Source organism: Buteo buteo, chromosome 6, assembly GCF_964188355.1.
Source record: "Buteo buteo chromosome 6, bButBut1.hap1.1, whole genome shotgun sequence".
Classification (NCBI taxonomy): Eukaryota; Metazoa; Chordata; class Aves; order Accipitriformes; family Accipitridae; genus Buteo; species Buteo buteo.
This window is the reverse complement of record NC_134176.1, coordinates 8,254,113-8,274,753: the sequence shown is the minus strand read 5'-3', so window position 1 is coordinate 8,274,753 and position 20,641 is coordinate 8,254,113. Positions and strand designations below refer to the sequence as shown.

Here is a 20,641-nt window from a genome sequence, read left to right as displayed (position 1 = left end):
TTTGGTTGAGTTTTTTTTTTTTTTTAAAATTCTCAAATTCTGCAGTTATATTTCCTTACTATATAAAATCTACATTCTTGTTTTTTAATGCAGACTTTGGTGCAGATTTTGTAGAGCTCCTTTAAAATTCCATCCCTGTCTCTGTGCTGAGTACCATCTTTTGACATTGTTCCATTTTATTTATAGCAAATATGACAGAAGTGATAATACTTGCAGCTTAAATTCAAGATCATATGAGGGCTGCCCGTCTGGAAGCAGGTTGTACAGTCAGGCTGTGTAAGGAGGTGGTATTATCAAGGTTGTAAATATAATACAGCTTTTCAAGATAACCAATTTCATACTAAGAACAACCTGATTTTTATAAAAATGCAGCATTATCTCCAGATTTTTGTGCTTTAATATGTAAAACAAACAGAAAATTTCTGTGCCCAAGCAGTACAGATTTAAGCAATGAGCTTAACCTCTTTCTCTAACATATAGATGGGAGATAAACCATCTGCAACATTTGTCACAGTGAAGGGAATCGTTGGCATAGTGAATTATAAGTGAGGCACACTTAAAGTGGCAAACTTTAACTAAAATGTAATAACAACAACAAGGTATCATGAGCTCCAGTGATCACACAGCTGCTGTCATTTACCTTCAAACAAATGAAATATCAACTCCTTTTTAATAAAAGAACCAATAGTAACATTTCTTTCTTGTGAAATGGTGTGTTATGGCCCTGAAGCCTCCAGCAGACATTGGAGTATAGCTGCTTATGTACTTGATTTCAAACCCCTCCAATTCCAGTTTTGCCTAGTGCCTGAAAAGAATTGAAGTGATTTTGAAAACAGGTATGTAAACAGTCAGTCTTCCTCCTTGGGTCTACATTTTCCCTTTTCTCTGTCTTCCAAGGGAGATATTTTTTTTATTTTTATTTTTTTTGTGATATGTCTTCGTTTGTGACATTTAAGTCTTTTGAGCTGGTTGGTGTGTTCTGGGTGGTTGTAGTTATTAATGCTCTTTATCTTCATTTGGCTTTTAACATTTATTTTAACTAGTGCTTCTTTTCTGGGATTTAACTCTTTGGCCCACTAGCAGTAGCGTGCTCAAACACTGTTCATAGGTAAAGAATAAGTAAGTCGATAAGCTTAATTTGGAAGATATTCTGATCGATTAAAAGGAGAGTATTTCTCATTAGAAGGTGAGTGTTTCCTCCTTAAGGCATGTAGGAGAGAGAGGAATTCTTTTAGTTCTTGATTCTGGTGGGTTTTAGCTCTTTATCTTGGCCCTGGGTGTTGGATAAGGGCATTTGTCTTTAGCATTAAAGTTGGTAATTGTGGCATTTCAGAAAAAGTTAATAGAAAATCAGAGCTTAGTGGTAAAGACCTTGGGGGCAGGTCCTGGTGCTCTTTGAGTTCTTGGTATGGTGGTGAAGGATGGACCCAAATCAGAGTGAATAGCCCTAAAAGCCATATGACTTTCCAAATTTCCTGTGAGTGTCCCACCTCCATCCCTCTTTTTTCCACATAAAGCATCAAATACACTTTTGTTAGTTGTTAAGGGACTAGGTGAGTAGGGGGACACACCACTGCAGGCAGTTCCTTTTCCTCCCTATAGGCTGGGCTCTCATCCATGAAGAAGGATACAGCCAAGGCAATTTAGGTTTGTGTCTCTCCATTGTAGATGTAGACTACTATGTGTGATACAGGTGCTTGAAGGTTCTCATGCAGAGGCTGCTGAGTTATTGTATAAGGTCCGTTATGCACTTGAGTGCTATTTTATAATGTCAGAATTAAGGAGATAAATCGAAAGATTAAAAAAAGGAGATTGAAAAAAGAAAATGTGAGTTTTCTTACTGAGGGTTGGATTCTGCAAATGCAGTCAGTCTTGGCCAGAGTAGGAACAGTGTCATTTCCATCATGGACAACATTAGGCCAAGGCTGGAGTCTTGTGAAATTCCCACCTGAGGCAAACATGACTGCAAATCAAAGTGATTTTGTTGTTGAGTGGATGTAGAGCCTCAGTAGAAGGATATAATGAAAAGGATTATGACACACAAATTGAGAACTGGGGGGATTAAGATGATTTGAGGCAGAATTAGCGGTGTAGGTTTCCATGCCCGGAGTCACAGAGCCAGGCTGTTGCAGTCTGCTCAGGGGGATTTGGATGTATGACAAGGAGGGGTAAAGGAAGATAATGAGAAAGAGAGATACCTTGCACAGCATAGAGTGATCTAAATTGATGTGATGGATGAGGAATTAAGTGGCTAAGTGGTATTGAAAGGGTAGGAAAACAAGGTAAAATAGGCTGGAGAAAAATGAGCTAAGAGAGGGGAAAGTGGAATCCTTAGTGGGATATGTACTTTATTTAAGAAAATTGGTAGGTTGGTAGTCTTAAAAAATCAGAAAAATGCATGGCATCTTTTCTAATTGGGAGACATTACTTGCACTGAAATATATTCTGGCTAAAACAAAGCCGTACAGAAAACCTTTCATATATAAAAGTATGAGAAGGGACACTGTAGAACATACTGAGGAATCCAGCCAATTTTCAAGGTACAAACCAGAATAGAGGGTGTGTGCTCAGAGTCTCTGAATCTAGGCTGACTTTTTTTTTTTTTTTTTTTTTTAGTAAAAGAGTTCTCTGAAACTTCAGATTTAGTCCAAAAGTGCATGTCTGTCTGGGTGTCTGTCTGTCTCCTCTTTTAAATAAAAAAAATAAGTGGAGTAATGTGGGATATGGTGTTTGGATCTAAAGATTTTGGTCACATGAAGTTCCTGTTGTTACTAGGCTGTGAATTATGTAGCGACTGGAAGTTTGATGTTTGTCTTGGAGTTACATGAAGCCATTCTAATTTTTACCCTGAGTACTTGGGTGTATGTATCAACTCTTTCCATTGGTGTATGCACCTTCACTTATATTTCTAAAAACATGACTCCCTACTTTTGAAGCTAGAGAACTATGTTACCTTCAGGCTTAGCCTTTGTATGTGTTCTGCCTACTAGAGAGAGATAAATATCCAACCTCTGTCAGTCTGGGCTACCAAAAGATTTTTTATAGCGGGGGTAACCATCAGTTCCATACAAATCACAATCATCAGAGTTACACTGTGCTGAAATGGTCAGCAGATGGGTTTATGGTGTGCCTGAGGATGCTGATCCCATTGCTTGTTCAGATATGGTCAAACCGTGCTGCAACTCCCTTTGGGACCAAATGCACGGATTTATATCCCAGGGAAACCAGGATGTTTTGCAGGTGCTTGGCTCTTGTCCCCACATGGAGCTATGCAATTGGGAGAGTACGTGGAGCTGGAAGGACCTCAGGTACCCACACTCGGGTACAGGCACACTGATACAGTGCTGCTGAGGGCTGCATTGGAGCCTCTGTAAATTAGTACATAGGAGTAGAAGACTAGGTGGATGGACAGGCTTTTGGCCAAATGGAAAATGCTTCCACAAATCAAGTGTTAAATACTGCTGAAAAAGCCCCCTTTGCCATTTTGAAAAATATTGGTGTCTTTTCTTTTTTTTTTTTTTTTTCTTTTCTGGGAATTTTCACTGAGATTCATGAATTTCTGAGTTTGTAATGAAACAAAACCTAGAAGCTTGATCTCATCTCTGCCAGAAACATGGCCCTAAAATGACATGGTACATATTGCAAAGAATGGGACCAGATGTCAGGATGGTACATACAGATAGCCAAATAGATGGTTTTCAAATGAGTTGTATAAAAGATCATCCTCTCTGCAAAAATTAGTTTTCATGAGCCAATGGCTGGAAGTGAAAGCAGACAAATTTAAATGACCTAAAACTCTGAAGTTCTATGTCTATTGTTTAATAATGTAAAACTACATGACCCAGTGGCCTTTAAAATTTAGTGGTCTGTGCGGGACATATTAAGGCATGGAATCCTTGTAATTGTAATCTTTTAATTACTATTATCAATCTATTTCAGCGGTAGCAGAAACTTCTTTGCATCACTGCAATTAATAGCAACTAAAATAGCAATGTCTGTAAATTGAAAGCAAATAAAAGCTGATATGACTAGTTTAGCTGTATGCACATTAGCAGTGCTTTACTGCAAACATTCCCCTTTTGGGAGATGTTTGAGGAGGGTTTATGGACCCCAGTCTGAGTGGCATATGCAAGGCGAAGATAAATTGGTGTGTTTCAAGAATGTGGCTTTGGCTCTGAAGCAAAGTCTATGGCTAGATACCTTTCTTAAATCTAGGTGACTGACATGGAGAAAATAATTCCCAGAACTAAATCCTTGCTGCAGCCAAGTGTTAAACTATGATGAAAACTCCTAGCAGCATAACGACAGACGCACTAAGCCTGGGCCTTGGCATTTCCCCCTTTGTTATGCAGTTGGAAGGCAATTAAATATGAAGAATACTGTCATCCTGCTGTAGTGTGCAGAAAACCACAATCTAATAATACAATGGCTTGGTTACAATGTCCAAATATAAATGTATCCACCTTAGGCATATATTATGTAGATGGTCAACCCTCTTCACCCCTGTCGCTTATTCACCCCTATGACCCCTATTAGTTGCAGAGTCGCATCCCATCTCTTTAGCTGTTATTGAAGCTAAGGTTTTATTCAACTGTTTCATTACCAGCTTTTTTAATGCTCTACAAGGTCTAGGATATTTCTGCAGGTTCCCCTGTGGAGACGCAGGAATGTCGTATTGATGTGAGGGGCAACTTGTGAAGGGAAGGGCCTGAACGGGACTCGGTGCAGGGGGGGTGGGAGAGCAGGCAGGGTCGTCCCGTGAGATGGATGTGACCTGGTAGCCTTGTGCTGCACTGCTCTGATGCGGATTATGGCATACTGAACTTTAATTACATGTCTCAGTGATCTTCCCCCCCTCCCCCCCCCTTTTTTTTTTTAATGCGTTGTATATGTTACTGGGAAGCAGATGTTGGGTACAAGCCATTTAAATCAAATCTTTAGTCAGAGCCGTATTAAATGATGCAGAGTCCAGTTGAGGCAAATTGTGTGTGGAGTACTTTCAAGGGGAGCTTTGAGTCTTGCGTGATCCCTTCGCTCGCAACGGAGGGGAAGGCTTACAAAGGAGACGAGGCAAATTAAATAATCCAGTCAGATACTCACCGAAATAATGCTGATGGGAGTAGCACAAATCCACGTTGCTGAGGTCACTGTGCACAGCCGTCAATGGGAGGAAAAGATTTGCAGGCTTAGGGACGGGCGATTGCTCGGCACAAAATGGAGCCAAGGTACAGCCTAGGAGAAACTAACTGCATGGCTAATACCAGAATTAACAAAGTTTTACTAGCGAGACAGCCTTGTAACTTGCTGTGAGTCTCTATTTTGTTCAGGACTGCATCGGTGTTACATCTACCCTTTGGCATCAAGGGTATGTGTAGCTGCAGAAGTACTTGCAGAAACATTGCAGCTCAGGTTACTCTCTCCAGATATTTCTTTTCTTTTTATTCCTATATTGTCATAGGAAATTTGTAGGTTTTTGCTAGCATTAAACTATCAATCAGCTAAGTTCAGTATCCTGCTCAGAAGCTGTCCCAACCAATGTGACACACCTTCCTTTCCCTCCCATTTCATCCTCTATCCACCTCCCCTAAATAAGTGAAAATTATCAGATTTTATGATATCATCTTCTTTTTTCCTCGGTTGGGCACACTGCTGCACTGACAAATAAATAGTGCAAGATGCCACATCCCCCTTACCTTGAATCTAGAAGAAATATTTTGAAATCGCCCTTCTTTTTATAACCTCAGTTATTCACTGTTTGAAATGTATTGCATTGTATAGTTGTGCCATAAACAATTCACTAGTAGTTTATTTATAATGTTTTAGCTTATTGACATTTGGGGGGCGGGGGGGGGCGGAGAAAAGCTCCCCCATCCTCCTGGAAAAAAAAAGGATAAATCTCAAGCAGTAAATTTATCAGTGCTTTCAGAGACTGCATGAGAAAACCTACTTGCTTTCATTTTGCTGTAAGGACTCAATTTTGTGCTCACTGCAGTCACTACTCCCATTGCTACCAGTGGTACAGGGTCAAGTATTAAATGGGCTCTGCTCGTATCTGGACCCAGGATCTAGACAGCTTGTGCGGAAGCAAAGCCCCTTGCTCCTGTGTCGATTTACATAATTGAATACACCCTAAATTCAGTTCTTAAAGTGGTGATAAATCAGAAATGTTGCTTTTTTATTTTTCTCATTCCAGGATTTTGATTTGTAACTATGCAACTTTATTACATTAATTGTTTACCTAAAAAAGAAGGGTTTCTGAGATATGTTGGAAGATTTATTTTAACATTAACTCCAGTAAAGAAGCATTAAGGAGCTAACCAGGGATTTTAGAGCTAAGCTCTATTTAAGTAGCTAAGCTCAAAAATTTCTTTTGGGAATGATTTGCTGGTTAAATTTCAAACAGCCTATATGTCCTCCTGAATACCCCTCCTGCACTGCGCAGAATAGTACCTTCTGGATATGTGCCTGCAGGCTCACCCGCTCGTGTTGGCAAGACTCACCATTTCAGTGGTTCCTAAAATCTGTAGGCACTTTTTGTCTTTTACGTTGTGTACCATCATGTAACAACTGCTTGGTAAAGATTGCCCAAGGTTTACAAAACTGGTGCCTTTTCCACTGCTTCAAAACCAAATGCTGAACTATACCTTGACTTTACAGAATCAGCCAAATGATTTGTTTGGGTGAATTTTTTTTGTGTATAATTACTTCTGGTGAGGGAAAGGTAGTGAAAGTTTTGTCCATGGTTCTTTAAATAAAGTATTTGGACTGTATTTCAAAATGTACTAAGCATGGGATTCCTCTGATGAGATGCAGGGCCAGGCATAGTCCACAAGGAGATACAAGCACGTTCAGGGCATGGCTCCTCACATTCTAAGATGCATCTCCAAAATAGGTCTCAGGAGTCACCCTGCCCTAAAATGCCTGTTTCTCACTGTTGACTGTAATGACGTGCTAGTGTGACTAGCTCAGATGCAGACCCCTCCACAGTATAGTTTAGGCTGAGATGCGATGCGTCCTCCCCTTGAGACTGTATTTGCCTCACTTCAACTTTTCAAAGGAAAAAACAAAAGCAGAAAAAAATAGTAGGGGTAAAACTCACTGGGACCTTCTGAGTCATTGAGTCATTGGTTTTAGTGGGCAGGTTCATCCTATCACCCTTCCCATAAACTGATTGAAATACGCCTTAACTCATGGTGTCTGCAAATCTGTCTTAATTTGCAGTCTGCGCATTTGTCCCTGTGCCAACCTTCTTGGTTAAATATTTCTTTTTCTTCCCTCATGATTATCTCCTTGATGTGCTTAGAAAGAACAGTCATCCCCTGTTCCCCTGCATAAACGTGCCTATTTTCTTTTCCTTAATCTAAGCAAACTGATCTTGTCTAGAAACCTCATTTATGAAAAGTTATGGAAATTTTCTTGGCCATTCCAGCTGCCTCTCTCTGCATGGAGTTAAGTTTGAATACATATCTTTAGGGCAGAGCTGTACGTATTACTCCAAGCGGAGAATTCATCTTTGCTTTGTAATTGGGGTTTGGCTTTTCCTCTTGACGGTGGAAACACTCAGCTGATCCGTCCTAGAACTGGATTAACCTCTTCTGTGAGTGCAACCCACTGATTGCTCTGAGTCACTGTGGGATTGACCCATATACCCAAATATATCTTGTTCTCAGTAATCTTCAGCTAAAGATCTTTGTAGTTGCAGAAATTTTTGTTAATTTGCCCTGTAATGGATGCCTTGAGACTCTATGTTATTAAGCTTAATCACATTTTCCTTTATTCCCACCTGGTTATTCTTTGCATTAACAGTGTATTCCAAAGGTGTGTCATCAGCAGATTTTGTGGCCATATAGTATTTCTGTTTACTTCACTAAGAAACCAACAAAATCACTGAGAATTGCCATTTGTAACTGTTGCTAGACTGCCTTTTAATGGATTCCATTTTGCCATCCTTTTCACAAGCTACTTTACAATCCCAGCTGTGGTCCCTGTTCTCTCTGTGTTTCCTAGGAATTTCACCCTTTGCGTTACTGAAATACTGCGTTTCTTTCATTTTGAAGATGGGGTGTGTTATTAGAGAAAGCTATCAGGAAAACTTGGCTAGATCCCATCTAACCTTATCTTAGCAAACCTATTGCTGCACTGATTGCATTTTGATTTATCTCAATGTTTCTAATTACTCCTTCCCTTAACGTTTGTTCAGGTAATGTATCTATTTATTTCCTTCTTGATGCATTAGCTTTTCTGGAAAACATCAACATCATCTTTGAAAATTAAAGCTAAGAATTAATTTAATTTTTAGCCCAAGCCTGGATTATTTTTGCTTTATTGCAGCTTAGTCACTTTTGTTGTTCTTTTTTCATTTATGAATGTGAAGAATCTTTGGGTATTTGTTTTAATGTTCTTTACATGGAAAAGTTCAACGTGACATTTGGCAATTCTCACTCTATCCCTATTCTTTTGGCCCTCTAGGGTGGAGCTTTCTGTTGATCAAGTTTTAATTTCTTATATATTGTCAGCTCTGTTTCAGTTTTTTTTCCTTTGGGTGATTATTTACACATTTATAACTGATGCCCAGATTTACAAGTTTTTCCCCTTCTTTGAGATACAACCTCTGGCTATTTTGTACCTTTTGCCAGGTGTCCTCTGCTGCCAGGTGTCTGACTCTCCTATCTCTCACAGTCCAGTTGTCTTCACCTACTATTTTCTATAGTTCAATGTACTATCATTTATAATTTACCAGCTCTTGCCCTTTTGAGATCAAGAACTCCAGTCCAGTTTACTTTGTGATTGTTCATTTTTTTATGAACTGATTCAATTCCTTCTTCAAGCCAATGGGGATTTCTGCAAAATCCTATCAGAACCAAATGTAGTGTAGCATCACTTTCTGTGGAGTAATTGGCCATTCAATGAAGAAAGAAGCATGCTATTGCATCTGCAGAAAATCTCAGCCTACTGTTATTAATAGCATTTATTCTCCAGGCTCATATCGAGAAAGGTAAGTCTCACATTGTGAGGCTGTGCTCCATAATATCTATCTCTGTAATAACATCATACAGGTTTGGATGCTGCCCAGATCTGGGCTATCCCGATTTCTAAGGATGGGTTTAATTTCTCCTCCCATAAGCTGTGTAAGTGATAGGCTTCAGCTTCTTTTTATTCAGTGGGAGGGGAGAGAGACAGCTCCAGGAGGTGATTCATCCCGTCCCCGGCTGTCTGAGACGGATTGGGTGAATCACTCTTCTGACATGCCTCTCTCTTCACTCACCAGGGAGGAAAGCTGGACGATTCGCACAGACGGGGTGGTTGGCTGTAAGGTTTCACATTATGTGAGACGAATCCCACCCCAGGAGGGTGGTTAGAGCTCAGTCAGGTGCAGGTGTGCTCAAGCTCAGCTTACATCAAACCATTTTGCTCTTGCACGGAGATAAAGAGCTCAGCCGGGGCTGTGAACTCCTCAGAGGGTTTGATCGCTTTAATGGCTAGTTGTGCTGAATGCAGGTTGCTGTAATTGCTTGCATCTAGCTACTCTAAGCATATTAGCTTAAATTTAGCTTAAGAAAGTCTGTAGATACTGCAGTCATACCTTTGACTACAGTGGCAACATGCCCTACAGCATTTCATAGAAAGGTTCCCAGCTTTGGTTCTTGGCCACTCCATAAATTCTTCAAAACCACAATGTGCTGAACATCAAAACACAGTGAAAAGCTCTTCTTTTTTTTCCTCTGACCTTTTCTGAGACAGTGTTTTCTGCTAAATGATGCAGTACCGATCCTCATTTTCAGAGCTGGTAGGATTTCAGTTTTAGAACATGTTTAAAATGCATGTTGCTTTTTTTTGTTGCTGTTGCATATGTGCCCACAGCTAACAACAAATAAATAAAAAATAATGGAGTGAAATCTAATAAAAAAAGTGCCTAGAGTTAAAAACACGTTGTTCTCTAATAGGAAAAAAAAGCGCACAAATTTACTATTTCAGCATACTGGGATTTAATTTTGAGATTTAAGCAGATTTTAGTATATTTGGATGGTAGAAACTAATGGCTGGTTTTGGTTTTATTTTACTTTTTTCAACACTTATGCAATAATTTCCTACTGCAGAAAAGACTTACTAGATTAGCAAGTAACCAGCTGATTAAATCTTTCACATCTTTCACAAAGATGCAGCTCTGCTATTCTGTTGCTTCTTCAGTGTAGAACAGAATCCACTCTCTCTTTCCTGGTTTAGGAGGCCACCTCTGGCACTCGTGCTAACTTGAATGATTTCCTGCACTTGTTAACCTTCATTTTCCTTTGGTGACAGTGTTCCCCTTATCCTCTTGTACGTTTGGCTCTCGACCCCTGTATAACATGACTTTGACAGCTTCATCCTTCCTATTGCCTGACTTATCAGGGATTCATTAAGCACAAGAGAACTTGGCTCCCTGTTCTTGCTCAGGATGCAGAGGTCTGTTCCCACGGCATATATCGCAATTGAGGGAAACATGTTTCTGAGCCTTGTGGTTGGAAAAGTTTAGCCAGGTGCAGACACACAGCTTAGACACTTCTTTCATCCTGGAATACTGAAGTTTGACAATGTGGTAACATCTAGGATCTGAAATGGCAAGATTCAGGTAATATTAATAGGAAGGAGTGGTCCCTCTGCATTTCAGAGTGCTGTCATCACTTGTGCCTCCACTATCAAACTGAATTTCCTTTCTTAGTATGTCAAGAGAATTTGAGAACACAGACTTTGCAAGGCGCTTATGTCATTAAACTTGGGCTTTGTTTAATCACGAATGGCTAATTTAATTCCAAAGTTGAAAATCCATTCCTCAAGAATGTCTTTCTGGATAAATTTGACATTGTCCAAATCTGTTGTGGTGGCTTCAGCTGTCTGCTAAATAGAAATGGTGGCACAGAAAGGGCTGGTTCAGAGCTACTGCTCATGTCCTCTCCTGATCCAGTGGCCTTAGAAGTCATCGGGAAAGTGTCCTGTGACTCACACTTGTAACACTTAAGTCAATGATGTGTATCAGATAGGAATTTGGTTCCAAACTTGACACACAAAATGCAATTCTGGAGTAGATGGTTTTTCAGTTAAAAGATTTCTACAGCCGAGATGATTGAACATGAGCAAGCTGAATGTCCTCATCTGATTAAGACATGATCAAATACATTAGTCAAAACCTCAAGGGGCAGCATTGGATGGTTCATAACATAAAGAGATATTCTCAGGGAACACAGACCAGCAGATATTGCAGACAGTTGGCCCAACTGACTAAATATGGCAATAGAGTGACAAACGCTCCTCCCAGAAGGTTGGATCCTTGGTATCAAAACTGTGTGTTATTTACATGATGCTAGTGCCAAACAGGATTACATGCCATTCAAGGTTTCTAATCACCTCTCTGTTCCTTGAGTGCTAAGGTTACCTCAATTAGAGCTGATGCTCATCCTTTAGTAGAAGGATTTCCAAAATATTCATTATGGAGCATAAATACAGTTAAAAGAAAAATGAAATTAAAGGCAGCCAGCAATCAATTGAGTTTAGAACACTGAATTTCTGAATAGCCCCAACTTAATTCAAGGCAGTTAGTCTTTCACATAATTTCCACCAAAGAGATCATTGCTGAATCTGAGGCAGAGCTTTGTTTACTAACAATTGTGCATTTAATCATGAGGCGATTTTTTAAGTATAAAGGTACCGGCTTCACCCAACCCAGTACTTAAACAGTGCGATGCATCTCATGTTCATTTAGTATGTGCTTAATTGCTCTTTCCTGGGTAGTATTTTATGGAATAGGCTTTTAAAGCTTCCAGTATTGTCTTTATGTTTTGCAAGATTAGACATGAAATGTGAATGCTCAATAAATATATCTCTGTTTTTTTGGCCTTAAAGTAGTGGGTCAGACTGAACTGGCTTTAAGACTTAGAGTGAAACTTAAATGAATTACTCTTTGGAAAGAATACATTTCAATGTCAGCTAAAATGAAACATTTCTCTTTGTTTTATGCATAAGAGATGTGATTGTTACCTGTGCTTAGGAAAAAAAAATAATCATAGCACAAACTTTCTCCCAGACTTTAAAATAAATGCTGCATTATATTAGTTGTACAACTGCTAAACTGTCCATGTAAGTTAGACAGAGAAGATGTACTCTGGATGGAGGATGGAGTGTCGGACTGTAAACTCTATTGAACAAGGGTTGACTCTCAGTTTGGATTTGTGCAGTAGAAAGAGCAGTGTAAGCCTTGCCACTGGGGCGAACTTAAACTACTGGGTGCAAAAGGGGACTCCCAAGTTGAGATTCCAGGTCTTTTAACTCCTTCCCTAGCCTCAATCTTGGTAATGAACAGTGACTTTTTAAGTAAAATGGAAATAAAGTATATCTCCTTCACCAATGCAATAGGATCTTCTCCTACAAAAAAAAAACCCCAACCCTGCTGTTTTCTCCCTCTCATTTCACAGCATGTAGTAAACTTTCAGAATCAGGGTTAATTCACTGAAACACACTGCAGATTAATTTTGCGAAACACACTATTAAACTACTCTGTAGTTTTCTTTTTTCTAATGTAGATATTGTTTCTGTGGGCTGTGACCCTCATTCAGTAGTCCATTGGCCCCAGTCCATTGTGTAATGAACATTGTAAGGGACTTCCCAGTTTATTGGACAAGTTGACTGTTCAGAGTGCCTCACAGATATATATCCCAAAGCAAATCAGCAGATATACATTTAGATGGAAATAAGAATGATAAACTACATCTGTTTCTTGTGTAAATGCAAAATACAGAAATCAAAATGGGAAAATTCCACTTCCCTCCATGGTATTAGTCATCATGAGAGCTTGAATGCAAATATAGAACTTCAATTTATTAAGGATTTGGGGATCTGAAACAAATTCCAACAGGATTTGAAAAGCATACAAGAACTTTGTCCAACAGATTACATCTAGAAATATCAGATGTATGTTACCCTTCAAACCTTAGTTGTGAAAAGAAACAGAGGTGCAAAAGAGATTAATGTTTTTCTGGTATGGAAAACTCCAGAAACTCCAGTCTTTCACTGTTTGATAATATAATTAGCCAGTGTTTTGACTAGACTGATTTGATAATGATGCATAGAAAAGGGCAATTTACTCTTGGCACAGTAACTAGGAATGTTTGCCTCATTGCTTTCTATGTCTTAATTTCTACTTTAAATTAAATGTCTTCAGCTTCTGAATGTTTTATATTAGAAACCTTCCTTTACAAACCTTCTATTTTGAGCCACTAATTAATTTAATGCACAAGTTAGGTATATCATGGGATTGCAATAGATCAGGAACATATTTTTCTTCTCTTTCTGCATCTATAAACTCTATTAAAATACATTGCAAACCACTTGCGCACATTTCTTGTTCCCTCTCAGATGTTTCTATTAACTTTTTGATGGTTCCTGGGCTTCTATTCCCTGAATATTTGTACTTTCATTTATTTGTACTTCATTTATCTTGCGTGAAAAAAAAAAAACCATCGCACAAATACTTGCATTAGGAGAATATCTGCAATGTCTGTTGATTGGAAAGGAAATTAACCCTATATGCAAAGGCATGTGGTTTTCTTGCCAGTGCCTTGTGGTCTGTATTAGTCTCACTCAGAAAGGGCATGTGCCCACAGTTGTTAGTTCTGTGTTCAGTCAGTGAGACTTCTTATAAATAACAAAATTTATTAGCTGTGGTGAAGGATAATATGAGGTGGAGACTGTTGGACTAGAGGAAGTTACCCAGCTACTCCCTGGTGGATGAGAGGAACAATAGGCAGATTTCTCTGTACTTACCCATTACAATTACTTTCTGACATTTCTCTTGAGCACCTGTTAATGCTGAGGGTTGTTGAAATAAGTGGACCCCCGTTTTGGCCAGAATAGCAATCCTCTGCTTGGATTTAATAGAATACTGTTCTCTGAAAAGCTTTGAGAAGGCTCCACTTAGATGTTGTAGTTTCATCTGTGACTGCTCCTCTACCACATTTGACCTCCTTGAGCTCAAAGCAGAGTCTCCTGTTTACTTCAAACTGGCAAAGTATCTAATCACTCCTTTTTGTAATAAACATGCCATTTCTCACCTTGGATTCCGCAGAACTCTTCTGTTATTTGGAAAGACTGAGCTTGAATGAAGTAATTTATCCACCTAATGAGTGCCAAACTTGATTTACCCTGATGAGGACAAAAGTACTGGAGGGGGAGGAGGGTTTGATCTTGTATTCTGTCATCTGGGACTTGAAAAATTGTGTAGAAAGATTTAAAGCAGATGCAGGAATTGCTGTACAGCCTGCTGTCTTAACAAGCAGGATATTTCAGGTGAAATAATGACTTTTATTCTTTTCTAGGGGATCAGTAGCCTCTTCAGTTCCTTAAAAGTGGTGCGTCTTCTACGACTTGGTCGAGTTGCCAGGAAGTTGGACCATTACCTGGAATATGGTGCTGCTGTACTGGTACTGTTGGTGTGTGTGTTTGGACTGGTGGCCCACTGGCTAGCCTGCATATGGTACAGCATCGGGGACTACGAAGTCATAGATGAAGTCACTAATACAATCAAAACAGATAGCTGGCTCTACCAATTGGCACTGAGTATTGGGACACCATATCGATACAACACCACTGGCTCAGGGCAGTGGGAAGGAGGACCCAGTAAAGACTCCTTGTACATATCCTCTCTCTACTTTACCATGACAAGCCTTACAACGATAGGATTTGGAAACATAGCACCAACCACTGATGGAGAGAAGATTTTTTCAGTGGCCATGATGATGGTTGGCTGTAAGTAGAATTTGATTTTATTGTGTTTAAGCAAAAGGTAGATGCATAGCTACTTCGACGGTTGCATAGCACACTTGCTGTAAGCTTTCTCGACATCCTAAAAAATCTGAAGTACCTGTAAATAATCATGAACTGAACTTGGAATTATTGAAAACAGGAATTGAAATTGTGGAGCTGCTGTAGCTTTTAAATTGTTTGTGAGACTAAGTGTGGTATGTACGTAAGTGTGCTCAATGATAATTTTATATTGAGTTCAGGGCCTCTTATTTACACTTCAAAGATGGCTTTGGTCGTGGTTGAATGGTCTTGGCTGGAATTGCTTAAAAGTTACAATGTATATTCGAATTCACATAGTCTGACTGAGTTTTGCTTATAAACTTGAACAGGCTTGGAAATGTTTGAGCTTGTTTTAGCCAATTCTTGAAACATTTCGTGATTCCATAAAGTGATTGTGTACTTCATGGCACTGGTTTGACTTACAAGTCCTGATTTTACCTCCAGATTGTGGTGACCTTTGGCACCAGCAAAGCTAGAAGTGAAGGAAATCATAAGACACTATATTGCACCTTTTCTCTGCTTCATGCTGTTTTGCAGCATGGCTGAAATGGTCTAAAACCAATATTGTTAAGGCACATTTCTTATTTTATGTGCTACCAAGGTTAGATCACTGAGCAGCTCTCGAGGTTGACAGAAATCTTCAAAATATAGTAAAGACTGCTGAAAATGTTAATATAATTTGGGAGAATTATTTTTCTGTTAAATAAATAATTCTTGGTATTTCTCTGATGCTTTCAATTTTCTGAGCTCCATACAAATACTAAGCAATTACGTAACAAGAGAGCAAACAAAACCTTTTGAAAATAAGATCTGCATAATCTCTCTGATAATTATCTCAGCTAACACTTTGAGCTCATCTCAGAGAAATACTGAACTATAAAAAGGAAGTTTTCTTGCTACAGTCTTTCTAGATCTTTAGAAGATTAAAGCCATTTGTTTGGAGACTTTTAAATGCTTTTTAAAAAGAGAGGTTACAGTTGTAGGACTCTACTTGCAGTGCGGTGCAATGAAATTTCTGCTGAACAGCATCTTTACATGATGGGTTGATGTGTTGCAGAACATTTTCAAAGTCCATAAAAAGCAAATCCCCAAGCTACAGCATTAATGAGCTATTGCAGCTAGGCCATAGAAAACCTATAGGTGCTGATTAGCCATTTGTTGAAACTGCTTTGTGGTATTTACACAAGGCTGGGGATTTGGAGAATAAAGTGGATATAGAACATTTTAAATACCATAATATTTACTTCCCTTGTCTTTTGTGGGGACTTCTGTTGCCCCGCAGAAGCAATTAAGCAGCTGTGGTAAATGATTTAGGGTCGAGTGAGAGCCATAAAACCATAATGAATAATAATAATAGTAATAATAAAATAGATACATGGCCTCAGTAAGTGAAAAGGAAATGGAGCTTGTAACCTGCTTTGTATTTGTTCTAGGTGGATTGTTCTCTTGCTTTTTCATCTCTGAAGCATATGTTAAAGATGGGGAATACACACAGCAGTATCAGAGTTGACATTACAATAACCTGTGTATGTGCCACTGGCTGATTTTAATAGTTTTCATAAGTGGTACCCACGAAATTATTAAATGTACATGTCAAATTTATAAGTGGTACCTGTAAGCTTAGTAGTTGGAGAACCATGAGTAGGTTTATAGGCTTTTGGGCAAAGTCAAAAGTAGAATCTAAAATTGAAGAAGCATGGCAAAAGAACAGTTAAGTTGCTTATTCCATAAAAATAATGCCATCAAAATACATGTGGCTTCTCTTGTGAGTGGGGTGAAGAGCGTTGTGGCATGCAGGAAGGCTACACACAGAAGAAACCTTTTTAAATTATTTGCAAGTGTAAAAATTCTCAATTGTGATCAAATGATTGACTCTTTTGCAAACATATCAATGAAGGTTTGAAGCACATCAGTATGATGACTGCTCCTGAAATCTAAAAGGAGTTGCTTGGTTGGTTGAACACTGGTTAGAAAATATGCCAACTTCCAAATAGATACTGGTCATGGAATTTATACTTGCAGTATTTCTGCAAAGAGATCAGACCTGCAGGATTGTATAAACATGCTTTGCAGTACCAGCTACTGAAAGCAGGACAGTCTGAACACCAAAATGGGACAGGAAGGCACAATAAATAGCCGATGGAAAAAGCAGTTTCTCAGGCAATCAAAGTTGCCAGTGAGCTTGGGAAAAGGATTTGGCCTCAGGAAAAGGTGTAACTAAGAATTGAAAACTATTCAAGTTGTTTTCAAAGTGAGATGTTTTAGTTTTTCTTTTGAAACAGTGTTTTGAGATAAACATTCAGCAGAATTCAATTAAAGTTCAATCAATAAAAACTCTGGTCCCTGAGCTGACTCCTGTTATAAGCAGAGAGACTGTGAAATACCTTTGGTAGTTCTCCCAAAAAAGTTTGCTAACACCAATAGTTGATATTGGCAGTGTCTCTTCTAACAGACTGTGCCAAATAAATGTCTTAAACTTAGCAGTGGAATTGAAGATAGTAATTCATCACAATCCCAGCTGCCTACTCATGCAAACTGCAGATATGAAAGAAAATCTTCACTGCGTTGTCAGCTAGCAGCGGCTTGTTCTGCAAGCCCAAAGTTTCCTATTCATGCTGGCAAAGTTATCAGGACCTGGGAGGAGTATTTGGAGAGATTTGCAAATCCTTCTGGTGGGCAGGATTGCAAAATGGTGTACTTGTTAAAAATAGCCAAATTAAGATTCTGTACCTGCTGATAAAGCATTGCTCCGTGTGGGGCGGTGGCGGGGGAAACCCAGATGAATGGGGATGCTTTTCAATTTGATTGGCAGTTTGTCACTTGGTTGTTCACTGAGGACAGAATCGGGTGGGATATTTAGACTGAAATACATCACCTGTCTTGCAGAAAAGAGAGCTTTGAATAACTTAACTTCATCTGGTGGAGCATACTTCAGATTTCTTTTTGCCTCACTTGCTTTTTCTTGGTGTCCAGTGCTGTTCAGCAATATTTTTTCTGTTGCTTCTTGACACTTGAAAAGCTAAAAATGGCAAACATAAAGCATCGTACGACAAGGAAGCAAGGTTTTTACAAGGGTTATTGTTTAAATACCTACTTTGCATTTGCTGCCTAGAGTTGCTGAATATGCATTGAAAATCTGATTTTTGTAGCTCCTTTTGTGTTGATATAGGTAATTTCGTCCCCTCTTTGTGCGGAACAGAACAAATAGGTAGGTCCGTCAGATGCTTTGAATGGACCAGGAATCATTTATCATTCAGGAAGGACCTTTCTCATAAACCTCCCATTATCTTCTGTCAGCTCACAGCCTCTAGCAAGAAACTCAGTCTCTGCTGCTGCATGTTGCTCTAGCTCAGTCCACAGGCAGGTTTTAGGCTTCTGCAGCACAGCCAAAGATGTTGGAAAACTAACTGGGTTTGTGCCTTTCACAAAAAGGAATGTATTAAGAAAGAAGCCAGAAAGGTACTTTTGGTTTGTACGCTATTACTATCTTGCAGCTGAGCACAGCCAGGACTTCAGTGAGCAGAAAGTCTGTAAAAGGGAAAAGGCATTTTGGGGAAGGTGGCAATACGGCAGGGCGAAACAGCTTGCAGAATTCAGGAGAGATGGGGTTTTCTGAAGAAACAAATGTGAATGTTTAAACAAGAGTTTGTGTACTGCCATATGCCTTCTTCCCTCCTGTGCTTCCACTGGGAGAAAAGTGGCCAGCTTCCCAGATGGCAGCTCAAAAGGTCCCTGATACACTTCTGCGTGCTTCTTGTGTAACTGGGAGCAATCGGTTTGCCTCTGTCCACGTGTAACAATGAAATTGCTCTGAATGACATAGAGCAGATTGCAGGGTCAGTCTAGCCCCATAAATATGGCATTTACATGAGTTAGTTTATCCAGCTGAGTTGGCTCAACCCAGCACATACTGTATCTGAGCAGTAACAGAGATCCAGTATATTCCACTGGTCACTGAAATTCCCTGATGATCCTTGCTGCAAGGGAAGGTCAGAACAAGATATTGAAGCCAGGAATGCCAATGAATGTGGAATACTTCACTGTTTCTCAGGATGTGAAAGTCCCAGAAGAATCTCTTAAGTCATCTGTCAGTCCCCAGAAGAGCTCAGAAAGGGTGCTTTGTTGTTTTTGCTTTAGGGAGATGCTTATATACATCTCCTGCTTTGGTTTCTATTTACTTCCAGATTTATGGGGAGGTTGTTGTGGGGGAGAAATTATTTTTCAGTGACTGGTTTTAAATTATGGTGAGGACAGGCTTGTTAATTCAAGTTGGTTTTGTGTATGAGCAGAAGAATTTGTTGCGGTGATTGTATAGGATACCTTCTCTGGAAAATTGGTCATTGCTGCTGGCCATTGGAGCAATTTCTAGAGAGCTCTTTCTAAAACTCAGTTTCTAATTTCATGGCTTGAAGTGCTGACTTCTTGTTTTCATCTTAAAAATACCCATGGTGATGATTTGCAGGTTGGAAAAGAAAACAGATGTGATTGCTATCACTTTGACCCCAAGTTGTTATTGTTCAGGGGAGAGCTGATGAAGGAAAGCGTGGGTGCGTTCCTCCTGATACCCTGCTCTGCTTTTAATTTTACTAAACGGGGAGAATAGGACATGCTCTTTCCTATGGAGATCGGGTGAGATGCTCTCATCTGAGCCACCCCTGATTCTAAAACCTCCCGTATTGAGCAATGGGTGAACGATGCTGAAAAGCTGCTGGTTGCTTGTGGCACCCTCCCTTGCTGTTCCTCAGCTCTTGTTTTAGCGTTGTGACACGGACTGCCGCGGGCTGTCAGTCATCTCTCCATTGATCTGCCAAAACCTAATTCGTTATTCAAGTGGGTTCTTTCATTGTTCGAGTAACATTAGTCAGTTCCCTGCCAATATATGGTAGTTAGCCACTTGAGTGCTGTTTGTATGAATCATGGAGGTTTATCTAGTAAATTTGTTAAGCAGTGGCAAAGCCCACGCACTGACACAACAGTGTGTAATTGTAGGAAAGCGCTTGTCTGGCAGACTTCCAGACAAGCAGTCCCAAGAGTCCATAGGATTTAATTTTTGATCCCGAGGAAAATGTATGTGTAAGATAGCACCTTCTAGCAAAAATCGCTACCAGTAACATAGATTAAATCATGTTTTTTACAGCAACAGATAGTAATGTGAGAAAGCTTTACAGTTGTAGGAATTTATAGGCCTGAGTGTTTAGCTATGGTGGAAATCCAACCCTGCTCTAAGGGTGTCCCACAAGAGTCAGTCCTGTATAAGGCCATTTTCTTTTCCTGCAGGGATTTGGGATATGGGAGAGACACGGCTCTGTGCTACCTGTCCAGAATCCGCAGAAGGGTTTGACCTCTTCAGCAGTCGATGACTTGTGCCAATTTTTGAGCTGCTCCTTACAGTTTCTTAAAATGTGGGCCTTGTCCAAATCTCATTGAACAAGAGCCTGGCCCCACTAGTGAGCTCTTAATTGCTTCAGCTACATAGGGATGTAACCCTCAAACTGCGTTTGGCAAGGTGGGGTGCAGGATGCTTCCACAGCAACCGGTGTGAACTGGCTGGAGAGCTGGGTGATAACCTGCACCCCCTGGAAGGAGCACTTGCAGGTTATTACCAGGTTGGACTTGGCAAAGTTTTGAATGTCCTACAGAATTTGGCCTGGTGAGGGAGGGATGAAGCATCTTCTCGCTTCTTCACGGTCTTCTATATTGTATGATGTGTATCTACTACATGGTTTGGCAAAACTGTCCTGATCAAGGCTACTGAGAGGAGGGCACAAGGATGCTTCCCAACTAGGAGATCTTCTGTGTGCAGCTGCAT

At 39.7% G+C, this 20,641-nt stretch overlaps 1 protein-coding gene across 1 annotated transcript in view; it reads left to right on the top strand.

Annotated features, from left to right (window-relative positions):
• The window catches only part of KCNH5 (potassium voltage-gated channel subfamily H member 5), a 159,749-nt gene that overhangs the window by 47,965 nt on the left and 91,143 nt on the right, over window positions 1–20,641 (top strand). The window contains exon 7 of the mRNA XM_075031045.1: window positions 14,346–14,775. Within this exon, the coding sequence (XP_074887146.1) occupies window positions 14,346–14,775 (430 nt within the window). The remainder of the gene's footprint in view (window positions 1–14,345; window positions 14,776–20,641) is intronic.